General features: G+C 48.0%; 2 protein-coding genes across 5 annotated transcripts in view; one reads left to right on the plus strand and one right to left on the minus strand.

Moving 5' to 3' along the window:
• The first annotated feature begins 1,706 nt into the window (after positions 1 to 1,706).
• On the plus strand, positions 1,707 to 2,485 carry LOC112298504 (ADP-ribosylation factor-like protein 2). Of its 2 annotated transcripts, XM_024553460.3 has the most exons (3): positions 1,707 to 1,818; positions 2,050 to 2,293; positions 2,369 to 2,485. In XM_024553460.3, exons 1-3 carry the CDS (start codon positions 1,712 to 1,714, stop codon positions 2,483 to 2,485), a joined length of 468 nt encoding a protein of 155 aa, XP_024409228.2. In that variant the 5' UTR covers positions 1,707 to 1,711. The 2 variants fall into 2 exon arrangements, with proteins under 2 accessions (XP_024409228.2, XP_024409227.2); XM_024553459.3 differs by having other exon boundaries at positions 2,050 to 2,485.
• An 874-nt stretch (positions 2,486 to 3,359) lies between these two features.
• Positions 3,360 to 12,517, minus strand: part of SRL (sarcalumenin) — a 54,894-nt gene continuing 45,736 nt past the window's right edge. For all 3 annotated transcript variants that reach the window (XM_045189813.2, XM_024553394.4, XM_045189814.3), the window contains 3 exons: positions 9,569 to 9,685; positions 8,363 to 8,596; positions 3,360 to 6,622 (listed from right to left, as the gene is read on the minus strand). In XM_045189813.2, the coding sequence (XP_045045748.2) occupies positions 5,811 to 6,622; positions 8,363 to 8,596; positions 9,569 to 9,685 (1,163 nt within the window). In that variant the 3' untranslated portion in view covers positions 3,360 to 5,810. The remainder of the gene's footprint in view (positions 6,623 to 8,362; positions 8,597 to 9,568; positions 9,686 to 12,517) is intronic.

The following is a 12,517-nucleotide window of genomic DNA, read 5'->3' on the forward strand; positions in this document are numbered from 1 at the left end:
TAAAGGAGGGAAAAGGATTTGGGATCAGGGAGACCAGTGTCACCTAATGTGACCCTAGGCAAGTAACCTAGTATGACCTGGGTGGAGAGTTGGGCAGCAGCTAGAATTTCGACCCTCCCACTTACACTTACCATCATCTCAACCACTCTGACCATCAGTCTCCTCATCAGCAAAATATGAACAACAGTAATGACATTACTGAATGCTTCGTCCGGGCTGTGAACTATTTCAAGCATGTTGCATATATTAAGTCAGTTGATCCTGACAACAACCTCTTGAGAAGATAATTAACATCTCCATTTTCTGGATAAGGAGACGGAATCACAGAAACATTAAGCCATTTGTCTAAGGCTGCCCAGCTAGTAAGCGGTGGAGCCCAGGACGAATCCCAAGCAATGTGACTGTGCTCTTGTCAGTGCTGGATGGCTCCCTCCCTAGGGGGTCCTTGAGAGGATCACAGGGCATAATGCACTCAACGTGTGGCCTGGGGCATAACAGTTAAGGTATACACGAGGTAATGTCTGTAGATCTACAGCCCAGTTCCTGGCACAAAGGAGTATTCTAGAAGTTGGTTCCTTTCCCCACTGACATTCTGCGAAAACAAAGAGCATGTTCCACAGTGCAGGCAGACAAAGAAAATGCCCATTTATACTTGTTCTTTTATCCTTTGGATGAGAGGTGGGCACAGGGAATTCCTCAGAATCTGTTGAACACACCTTTGCTACAGGCAAACTCGTGTCTCTGCTCTCGTTTACTTTTTTCCTTATACTTTTTTAAAAAATATTTATCCTCAAAATAGATCTAACCTACCTTTCCCTTCCAGGGAAAAGCTCCACGTGTCTCCTGGTCATGGGAAAATGCTGGTTGCCGTCATGTCTCCTGGTAGGAGAGGTGAACTGGGCAGGGGTGGGTGGGCGACAGTGGTCTCAGGTCAGCTTGCTCTGTTGCTCAGACTGTGGACCGTGGACCCCAAACATGAGAACAAGGGCGAGGGAGGAAATGAACTGCACTGCCCTCCTCATCAGGCCCTAAGAACAGCCTCTCCTAACAGGAAAGCCCAGGGCAGGTGGCCATGCCACTGAATCTGGCATCTTCTCTGGCATGGTGGTCCAATGTCCCACCAGCTCCCAGGGCCCAGTTCTTATCCTTTTCAGAAACATGCTCTCAAGTGTGTGGGGGAAGGGGAGGTAGGGTGGGGATTGGAAGTAATATCCTCAGGAGGAACCCAGAAGTAAAACTTCAAAATAAAGGATATCTGCTCTGAAGGGCACAGGCTTGGGGAGACAAAGACAAGTTCAGGTTTCTTTAAAGACAAGAATGGGCAGGGGGCCCAGGTTATGCTATGGAGGCACCACTTCCTACAGAGGCCAAGGGGAGGAGCCATCCTTACGTTCAGGGCAGACCCTCCCTCCACAAGTGGGTAGCCGCATGGCTAGGGGCATGGACCAAATGGTGTGACAGCCTGAGCTGCCTCTGTGAGAGATTTGGAATAGATTTCAATAACTCCTATTAATGGGCAATTGCCACAGAGACCAGGAAGAATGACAAATTCAGGAGAGTGTTTCTTCAAGCTTACCATTCATTATACAACAGCTGGCCTTAGTTTCATAGCCAACTGAGGGAACACGTCGTCTTTGACACTGGGAGGCTTGAAAAGAAGGCAGATCTCAGGACTGGGAAGAAACGGCTACAGGGAGGGGGCTTTGGGAACATGGGCCTTCTGACCATCCTGAAGAAGAAGGTGATGCAGAAAGAGCGAGAGTTACAGCTGCTCATGCTTGACCTGGACAACGCTGGCAAGGCAACTGTTCTCAAGAAGTTCAATGGGGCTCTGGCTGGTGTAGCTCAGTGGATTGAGCGCCAACCTGTGAACCAAAGGGTCGCCAGTTCGAATCCCAGTCAGGGCACCTGCCTGGGTTACAGGCCAGGTCCCCAGTCGGGGGCACGTGAGAGGCAACCACACATTGATGTTTCCCTCCCTCTGTTTCTCCCTCCCTTCCCCTTTCTCTAATAAATAAATAAATAAATAAAATATATATATTTTTAAAGGAAGTTCAATGGGGAAACCATCAACACCATCTCCCTGACACTCGGCTTCAACATCAAGACCTTGGAGCCCCAGGGATTCAAGCTGAACCTCTGGGATGTTGGCAGCCAGAAGTCCCAGCACCCCTACTGGTGGAACTACTTTGAGAGCACTGCCGGCCTCACCTGGGTGGTGGACAGCACCCACCTCCAGCGCATGCAGGGCTGCCAGCGGGAGCTCCAGAGCCTGCTGATGGAAGAGTGCCTAGCTGGAGCCACTCTCCTCACCTTTGTTAACAAGCAGGACCTGTCTGGAGCACTGTCTTCTAACATCACACACGAGGCCCTGGAGCTGGACTCCATCTGCAGCCACCACTGTGCACCACTGTGCATACAGGGCTACAGCTCTGTCACCGAGGAAAACCTGCTGCCCAACTTCGACTGGCTGCCTCCTGGATGACATTTCCAGCCACATCTTCACAGCCAACTGAGCTTCTCCAGATGGCTCCACCTCACAGTCAGGCCCCGGCCCCCCAGGCCCTCACCAACCACCACCCATCAGGGGATGGGAATCAGCCAGCCCAACTACCGCTCTCTGTCCCCCGCCATAATCTGCTGCTGCCGCCCACTGCGCTCTGTGGCCAACCCAGCTTCCGAGGCTTCCAGGGCTTCCATGGCAGGTGGTGGGAGGGGGCAGGGGCTGCTGCCCTTGCTGTCACCCTGGCTCCTGACCCGGCCCACCTGCAGCTGCCATACCAAGAGGGGAGGGCCGGAGCTGGGAGGGGGCTGCCTCTGCTGCTTTCAGAGGCTTGGCTGTGAGAATAAACTGTTCCTTGTCCTGTAAAAAAAAGAAAGCAGGGAGGGGCAAAGGGAGCCAATTGTAAATTTTCAATCTATCCCCAAGACCTTAAAAATTAGTATATGGAGGTGGGAGCAGACAGGAGGAATGAACAGGTGGAGCGCAGGGGTTTTCGGGACAGTGAAACTACTCTGTGCGACACTATAATGGAGGATACACGCCCTTACACGTTTGTCCAAACCCACAGAATGTACACCATCTGGAGTGAACCCTAATGCAAACTCTGGACTTTGAGTGACAATGACGGGGCAATGCAGGTTCATGGACTGTAACAAATGTCCTACTCTGTGGGGGTGTTGATGGTGGGGGAGGCTGTGCGTGGGGGGCGGTATATAGGAAATCTCTGCCTTCCTCTCAATTTTGCTGTGAACCTAAAACTCCTCTAAAAAGGTCTTAACAAAAATTAGTACACTGTACTAGATATGAAAGGAGATAAAGAGATTGAACTGCTTGGATATAATCAAGGTACAAGGTGTTAAAGAGAGATTGGAACTTTATTGAGACTTTCTCCCTGATGAAATCAGAATGGAAAGAACACCGGAAGGGTTCCACTTTGGAGAGAAACAGCAACTGTTTAGGCACAAATAGTTACAGGTACTCCTCTTGAGAGATCTCTGGATCCTAAATTTCTCCCAGCTCTCAACCCACCCATCCACCCACCCCTAAAAAAGTCAAAATTCTGCTTAAAATCCACTTCCACACAGTGGGGCACCAAACAGCTCTTAAAGTCCAAGCTGACTGACGGACAAGCGTGCGGGCAGTTAGAAAAAGGGTAAGTCAAGGAGTGAGCAGAGGAACAGGAGTAAGAAAAGGAAAATGGGTAGATAAAAGAAAAGGGGGAGAATCACACTGATAATGTCACCTCCTGAAAATATAAATATTGTGTGAATGTATCGGCCTTATTCCACCTTCTTCCTCCAAAGCAATTGGTGACATCGGCAGCTATGACAATGCCCATACAGTTCTGTACATTTTATTTCCCCTACTGAATTGAGAAACACAGATATGCCAAGAGGAGCTCGAGTGCATTAGGGGGCATTAAGGAGCAAGGTGAGAGGGCAGACTCTCGAGAGGGTAAATGACAGAGAGACGAAGGGTTGGTTCTTGATGAGACGAAAAGCAGATCATCAGGCCCTGTCACCAGGCTCCTTGGACACCCCTAGCAGACTCTTTTTCTTTTCTGGTTGGTTCTGTCCTTAGAAACAATGTCCTGGAGGCTTTGGGACCTCTGGCTTGCTTGTGGGAGGTTCCAGGTCCTCCACAAAACCAAAAGTAGCAGCCTCTTTTGCAGCACGCACCACAGTGCTAATAATTCTGAGAAACAGGAATTCCAAAGTTGCAGTTCTCCGCATGGACCTAATCTGATTGCCAATTTACTTCCACTGCCTAATCATGAGTGCTCTCCCTCTGCCTCACCTTCACTTTCCTTCTGTCCCAAGATGGCTTCCTGATGCTGGCAGGTCCTGACCCGCCTCCTGGTAAAGCTCCCAAGAGAGGCTCAGTAGGCAGGTGGCCTTGAGGGCAGCCCTGGGCCAGGTCTCCAGGATTTGCACAGACTCTTCACTCACCCACTTCCTGTCAAATGGCTTCGTCCTTCCAGGGTCCTTCCCCCATCCTCTGTCCCTCGCTGCCCTGCAGGGTGACACACCAGCCAGGCAGGACTCTCACAAGTTCTTTCACTATGCCCTCTGGCATTTGTTATCTCCCTAATCTCTCTTGGACAACATAATACACACATATCCACACTTATTGGTATTTGAAGGCCCAGGCTTTCCTGCGGTGCCTCCAGTGGGTATCAGCATCAAGTTCATGTAGGAAACTGAAGGTTAAGCCTTGGTTGCCACTGACACTGAGTGGCTGGTGCTGGTTCTGACTCCTGTGAGTTTTGAATGTTGGCACATCAGGGAATGGAGAAGAAGGGAAAGGAAAAACCACATTGATGAAAACCAGGAAGGAACGACTCTTCTGCTGAATGCCTCCAAAGAGAAGTGGTGGAAACAGCCTCCTCCTACATTTGGAGAGACGGGCTGCCCAGAGAAGTCCCCAATGAAAAGGAGCAAGGTCTCCATTGTCCCTTCTGAAACCCAGTGCCTTTGGGGTCCAAGTTTTCCAAGACATGCAATAGACAAAGACACACTGCAAACCAATTAACCCTCTGAGCCCTTCCAGTACTGCCACTGAAGTCACTTCCAGTGAATTACCTGAATACACAGAACACTGACCCTCCTCTTTGGGCAAATAAAGGGACCCCAGCTTCCCAGTTGGCTTAGAGGACCACGTCAGAGAAATGGCATGGGGGAGGCAGATCCTTGTCTTAGCAGGGGAACTCATTTTTTCTTAGTGTTCTGGTATCCTAACCCATTCCCCCCACCCCTTGAGGAAACAGGGAAGAGAGCCTGGGGGTAGGCTCAAAACCCAGGTTGATTCAGGCCCAAGAGACTGTCCCTTGTTGAAGTCAACCCAAGTTTAGGAGACAGCTGAGGGCTGGGGGACAAACAGAAGACTGCATGTGGAAGGCGGCCACAATGGACCTGAGCAGCCCTACAGAACTCAAGTCTTCTCTTTTCTCAGCTTATAGGGGAAAAGGACTTCACCTGCTTTTAGCTTATTTAATGCTCATTAATTCAGTAGACACTAAAATTTAGCTGCTCTTTGTCCCTCCAAGATAGGACCCAGGAAAAGCAAGTGTGGCCTAACTTGCCTCAGTCAGGCCCCCTAACTGAAGCAATGAGACAAGCACACTATAGTTCACAGTTTCCGCTCTCCTCCCTCGACCCACACTTTCCCCTACCACTGGCCTCAACTCCCAAATCTCCAATGTGACTCTTGCCAGTGTGGCTCAAAGGGCTAATAAACCAGGACTTCTCAGACAGTTAGGACACAAGCTCATTCACCAACAGGAACCCGAAAATGGCCACACAACAACCTAGTGTTTCCTATAGCGATTCTTTGGGGTTTCACCACACCCTGTTTTGTCACAGTTGAGAGCACCTGGATTCTTCCCCAACCCCAGACTTCCCAGGAGGCCTGGGAGCTCATGGGTGATGGCCCGCTCAATCTTCTCCAGAAAGCAGCCCCCCATGTAAGAACACTGCTGGGACAGGAGCTTGAAACTAGAAATGGGGTTGATACCAAAGAAGTCCTTGTAGGCCTCACGGTTAGGAAGGTCAAATTTGCTGACGTTGGTCTTTGCCAGGATGGTCTTGAAGATATAGAATTTATCAGGATCTTCCACAATGTCCTTAAAGACCAGCTCTCCATCACTGAAGAAGGTCATTTTATCCTTGTATGTCTGCAGATAGCGGTCGACCAAGAGGGCATGGATGCGGACGCGGATGGCATGCTGGCGGATGAAGGCAATCTTGTTCTCCAACCTGTTCTCAATCACCTGGTTCAGGTCTTCCAGGAGGGAGATCTCTTCCTTGAGAAACAGTTCCCGGTGGGTATCGGGCTTGTAGTCTTGTGGCCAGAAGGAGCTGACGTAGACCCTTGGAGGTTCGGTGACGTTGATGAGTGGGGCCAAGCTCCAGAAGAGAGCCCCGTAGACCCGCATGAGCATCTGTGTGGCCAAGTTGTCGGCCTTGTTCAAGATGATCCTTATCTGGGATTCCCGCCCCTTCAGCTGGCGGAATAGCATCTCCAGCTCCAGACCCACATCCAGTTTGGTTGGGTCAAAGACGACAAAGATGAGGTCAGCTCTGTCAATGAACCATTGGCACACATCGTTGAAGGGGTAACCTTGGGGAGAGAGAGTGAGAAGTCAGGCTGAGCACACATTACCTCAAGCCCCTTATGCCTCTTGCCAGAACCAAACCACCCCACAGGTTGAAGAAAATAACCGCATTAAAGATTTTCTGGTCTTCTAAACACTTTTAAAGAATTAACTGCATATCTCCTGGCCATTGTCAACCTTCAACCAAGAGCAGCCTGATCTTTGCTTTAATCTAAATGGAATCCAAGGCTCCAGGGGACCAACATGCTTTTTTGAAATGGAGATTTTTCCTACTGTCTAAAAATATCTGGGGCAGCCTGGCTGGTGTGGCTCAGTGGATTGAGTGCTGGCCTGTGAACCAAAGGGTCACTGGTCCCATTCTCAGTCTATGGCAGGTGCCTGGTTTGTGGGCCAGGTCCCTAGTGCGGGGCACTTGAGAGGCAACCACACACTGATGTTTCCTTCCCTTCCCCTCTCTAAAAGTAAACAAATAAAATCTTTTAAAAATAATAATAAAAGGATCTGGGGCAGTGGTGAAGATGTCGAAGGAAAGAAGTCAGGGAATGAGAAGGATGTGAAAGAGAGCATCCATCAGTACTAGAGTTATTGGGGTGATTGCTTTGTTAGTTATATAAACATCTAACCACTATTTTGTATACCTAAAACTAGTATAATATTGTACGTCAACTGTAATTGAAATATTTTTTAATTTTAATAAAAATTTTTTTTAAAAAGAGAGGATCCATCATTTAGGGGAAAGAGGTGTCCAGGCATAAGACCCAGACTGGAACTGGGGCTTTGCCAGGGGCCAGCTGAGTACTAAATGCTTCTAAGCTTTAGCATTCCAGCTATAAAATGGCAAGAAGAACTATGAAGCCTACGTTGGTAAAAAGATCACTGTGCTGCTACAAATATAGGAGAACACTTAACTAAAACTGCCACATACTATGTGCTCAATATATTTTCATTCCTTCAACTTCTTATTTCTAAAATGAGGAGACTAGGAATACCTCTCTTGGGAATTTTTTACAAAATTAACCAATAATGCATAACATTATCTGATATGTACTTGAGCATAATAAAGGCTAATTTACTATTATAATTATGAGTGATAATATTATTACTAGCCATAAAACAGGGTCTGGTTATAACCAAAATGGGAGTGATAACCATTAACTGAGATCTGTCATCTCCGGTCACCTACCCTACAAATGCCGTTATGACTCACTCTCTGCAGATAACCTTGAGTCATGGCGATTTTCAGTGGCCCGTGTTATAGTCTAGTGCCTGCCACCTGAAGGCAAGTCGGGCTTTTGTTACAAGCCTATCTTGAAGCAGGCCTGGTAGAGCGGGAAGAATTAAAGGTCAGGTTCAACCCAGGCCCAGGTTAGCCAGAGGTTAAGTACACCTGGACTGGGATCCAATTGGTCCAGGCTCTTAATTAGCCAGGACAGCCTGGGCCTCCCAAAGGCAGCTCAGGCCCAGCATACACCTTGTGGAGCTACTTACAGAGAACATCAGTTTCCTCCTGGGAAAAAATGATCACCTCCCTACCAGATCAGTCCTTGGGGAGGTAAAAGGACAAGGTACTCCACACCTAAGTGACACCACAGTGACAACAAGAAGGGGCTGGAAGCAGAGAACACATCCCCTGGTGTTGGACAAGGCTGGCCACATTTCCTCTCCCCTGCTTGTCTACCACCCACTGTTAACAACAGTTTTCCAGAATAAAGCTCACCCTATGTCAGATATGAGTGCTAAATTACCTCTTTCTTGCTGCTTGCGGTTCTCAATGATGCCTGGTGTGTCCACAAAAGTGACCCGCTCTAGAAGTTTGTGCGGAACCTCGATGCCAATCAACTTTTCCAGGAAATTCTGACCAAACTTCTCGAGGGGTGAGAAGGACCGGGCACTGTCAGCAGCCATGACAATACCCTCGATGGTTTTTAGCTTGGGCCCATGCATGAGGACCGTGAACTCAGAGGTGGTGGGCTCAGCGCCTGCACACATAGGCACAAGGTTAGCAGGAACACAGTCAGCTTTAGGGAAGAGAACTATGTACAGTGGGTAAGCAAGGTATTTCAGGGAGGGTTTGCCACAAGAATCGGATACCATGCTTGCTAAGCTAGTAACTTTTTTAACTGTGATAATATATATAACATGAAATTTACCATTTTAGCTATTTTACATGTATGGTTCAGTGGCATTAAGCACATTCACATCCACCCATGACCATCATCTGTCTCCAGAACGTGTTCCTCACCCCGAACCCACCCATGTCCATTCAATGCTAACTCTCCGTTCCCCGCTTCCCCAGCCCCTGGCAACAACCACCACTCTACTTTCTGTCTCTATGAATTGGATGACCCTCAGGACCTCATATAAGTGGAGTCATGTGACAAATTGGTTTATTTCACTGAGCATAATACCCCCAAGTTTCATCCATGTTGTAGCATGTATCAGAACTTTATAACTTGCTAGGGCTGAATAATATTTCACTGTATGGCCCTGGCTGGTGTGGCTCCACGGATTAAGCACCGGCCTGCAACCCAAAAGGTCACTGGTTCGATTCCCAGTCAGGGCACATGCCTGGGTTGTGGGCCAGGTCCCCAGTGCAGGGCACGCGAGAGGCAACCAACCACACATTGATGTCTCTCTCCCTCTCTTTCTCCCTCCCTTCCCCTCTCTAAAAATAAATAAATAATATCTTTTTTTAAAGTACATTAAAAAATACTTCACTGTATGGATGAACCACATTTTGTTTATCCATCCATCCATTGATGGATATTTGGGTTGCCCACCTCTTACATATTGTGAATAATGCTGCTACCAACAGGAATGTAGCTTCTAGTTTAATGTATGCAATTTTCATTATTATATTGAAGATACATATAAATGTTTTGATGTTTTCATAGTGATTCTACACATCACATTGAAGTACCAAGAATCATACAAGAAAATCTCACTTTTACCTGTATAAAGCTGGTAGCGAGTGTTTTCCAATCCGAGGAGGTAGTTTATCATGGTGGATTTGCCGACGCTCCACGGTCCCAGAAACAACACCATTGGCTTAGAAGTGATTTCCCCATCTGTGGGCAGCAGGAGTTAGAGATGGGAGTGAACTAACAAAGGTTCTCACTACCGGAGTGACACAGTTCTTCGTGCTGCATCCCAGCCAGTCTAGCTGGGTTGTGGAATTCTGCACTGGACCCGACAGCAGGCAGCAACCAGTGGCACAGCTCGTGCTACACAGGTGCAATCACTCAGTTAAGAAAACACCAGAAGACACCGTTTGGGTCTTGCACAGATCCTCGGCACACTAGCACCAGAAGGAGGCACTAAGTGAAGTCAACAGACACTGATGCAGAGCTCACTCTGAATGAGGCCTCCTGGTTTAGATCTGGGAGAGAAGCGTTCATAAAAGGAGAGCAGACAGCTGCCACATGGGGAATGGTAGAAACTCTGCCATCTTGATTGGTAACAAATGAAAGGGTTTGAGGGAGGCTTACGCAATCTTGGGCAGCCTGGACTCTGATGCTGCCTGTCGCCAGACTCCGTCCCCCTAGCTGTGCCTCTTGAAATCCCACCTCAGGCTCAGCCTGACCCTGAGGTCTGGGGCCAGTCAGCCTCCAAAGTCCATGACCTATTTGTCAGGTCCCAAGAGCAAGCACTGACTAGGCAATTCGTGAGTCCTTGGGCCCTGTGCCCAATGTTAGAGAGAGCACTCCGCACAGACCACTCCAGCTGGGGTCCCAGTGCTTACAAAACCAGCAGTCAGGAAGGGGAAGGGGGAGAGGCTTTTGACACGGGATGCGACCACCCTTGTACTGGCTTTCAGGCCCCAGCTCTTTCAACCCTTCCCTGAATCACATAGGGCCAGTCCTATATAATTTAGCGCCTAAAATTCTCCAGACTTTTTTGTCTCCCTGAGCCTGGTAGAGAGGCCTCAAAACAGTAGGCACTCCATTTATTTTTTTGTTTTAATTTATTTAATTTCTTGGGTCTAAAATCAAAGTATAGTAAGGCACACAGTGAGAAGTCTCACATCCCTGTCCCCAGTCTGCCTAGGCCATAACACCCCCTACATATTCTTTCAGATATTTCCATGCATTTATAAGCAACATTAGAGGGCATGCTCTCCATCTTTTTTATAGGAGGAGTATGGTATTCTTTCTCTGCACCTTGTTTATTGATGTACTAGCTTTCTTTCTTTAAGGTGGAACCAAGTCCTAGAAAACCAAGATGGTATCTTGTAAGTGGCAGACACATATTTATTGCCTAAAAGTAACACCATGGCCCTGCCCCATGAGTCTCTGGCATCTCTATGTGTTTCAACCCCTGGCTCAGGGACAGGAAGAAATAGGCAGGCTAAAGGGGTGGCAGGAATTCCCAGTGATAACACTGCAATCCTACAAAAAAATCTATTTTACCCCCACCCAGGCAGGGGACGCCAAAGGAAACTGGACTTTCAGCCTTCACTGAGACAAATCACCACTAAGGCTTTTCTGGGCTGCTGTTTCAGCCCTCTGCAGCAGGGGGCGTTACTGGCACATACAGGAGGCCGCAGGTGAGACACTGAGGAGAGAGGAGCAGAGGTTGTGCAGGAGACTGCCCAAGGGCACAGTGGAGTCCCAGCATTGGTGGGAGAGGAGGGGAGACCAGCCAAGCCTGGAAAGTAAGGTCAGGAGTCAGGACGCCCTCCCTACTGAGCGCTATTCCTGGGGCAGCCCGCAGCCTCGGGCCAAGCTGCTAGCTCTGAGGGCTGCAGAGGCAGGCAAGGGGTGAGGACAGGGAAGCAACTGGGAGACTGTGACCTCACACCAACACCTGCACTTGCCCCGTGAAGCCAAAGAGTATAGTTGGCTCTTAGACTTGCATGAAACAAAAGAGATAATTATGAAACTGAGCGTTCTCTTGGAAAGGCAAGAGTAACAGCCCCCATTTCCCTATATGATCCTGGTTAGCCCAGCATTTCTCTGGGCATCTGGTCCTTCCTCTGGAAAGCAGGAAGAAGGTATAGGGAAGAAATGCCCTATTCCCTTTACAACCATCAAGAGCATCACGGGAGATAATACAGAAATAGCCAATTAACACAAAAATGTGTATGTGTTAATACCACTCACCATTCAAACAACTAGATACCATTATTACAGTTTTAAAAGACATTAGTGTGGGGGAATAAGATCCCTCATATCCTGTCATTGGGTACAAATTGGTACAGCCTCAGGCAATTTGGCAGCAATTATCAAAATGTTTAATTTCCAGTGTTCTACTTCTAAAAATGTATTATACAAATATACATGTGTGAAATATGGCACAATTATAATAATGCTTATAATATTCTTAAAAACGGAAAATGGCGAGCACTCATTTTCCATCACCAGGCGGTTTTCCAGTGCAATGCATCCACACAGGGATCAGAAGGGCAAGAGGAGCTACATACACACAGAGTTTTGTGATGTGATCCCATCTTTGTAAAACAAAATGGAAAAGACGCCTACATACGCTTGTGCGTGCCGGGGAAATGTACTCATGAGGAACTATAACAGTGGGGGTCTCAGGGAGTGAAACTGGAGGAAATAGAAATCAAGAAAGGGGATTTTACTTTTCAATGTATACTATTTGACACTATTTGAATTTGGGGGATTTTTTTGGCAACAAGTACACCATATTTTATTATTCTGAAATCAATTTTTAAAAGAATCCAGACCTGAGGGGAGCCAACCAAGAGGAGCTAACGGGAGGTGGTTAGGGTTCCAGGCTCATCAGGGCACTTAAGACGAGATCAGAACGTGACGTGCACAGGGAGCTATGTGGGCCTTTGGGCGCGTGAGGGGTAGAAACGGGCAGCACTGCCCTTGGAAACGAAAGCTGTGCTACTGAAGCATGCGTGCTTACAAATGAAATGTTCTCTGGAAAAC

Source organism: Desmodus rotundus, chromosome 1 (genome assembly GCF_022682495.2).
Source record: "Desmodus rotundus isolate HL8 chromosome 1, HLdesRot8A.1, whole genome shotgun sequence".
Lineage (NCBI taxonomy): Eukaryota > Metazoa > Chordata > Mammalia > Chiroptera > Phyllostomidae > Desmodus > Desmodus rotundus.

Bases quoted from the DNA above. Each gene is read 5' to 3' on its own strand.
- LOC112298504 (XM_024553459.3), top strand. From the start codon at position 1,712: ATGGGCCTTCTGACCATCCTGAAGAAGAAGGTGATGCAGAAAGAGCGA. The intron at 1,819-2,049 runs GTTCAATGGGGC...ATATTTTTAAAG, and splicing joins AAGGCAACTGTTCTCAAGAA to GAAGTTCAATGGGGAAACCA.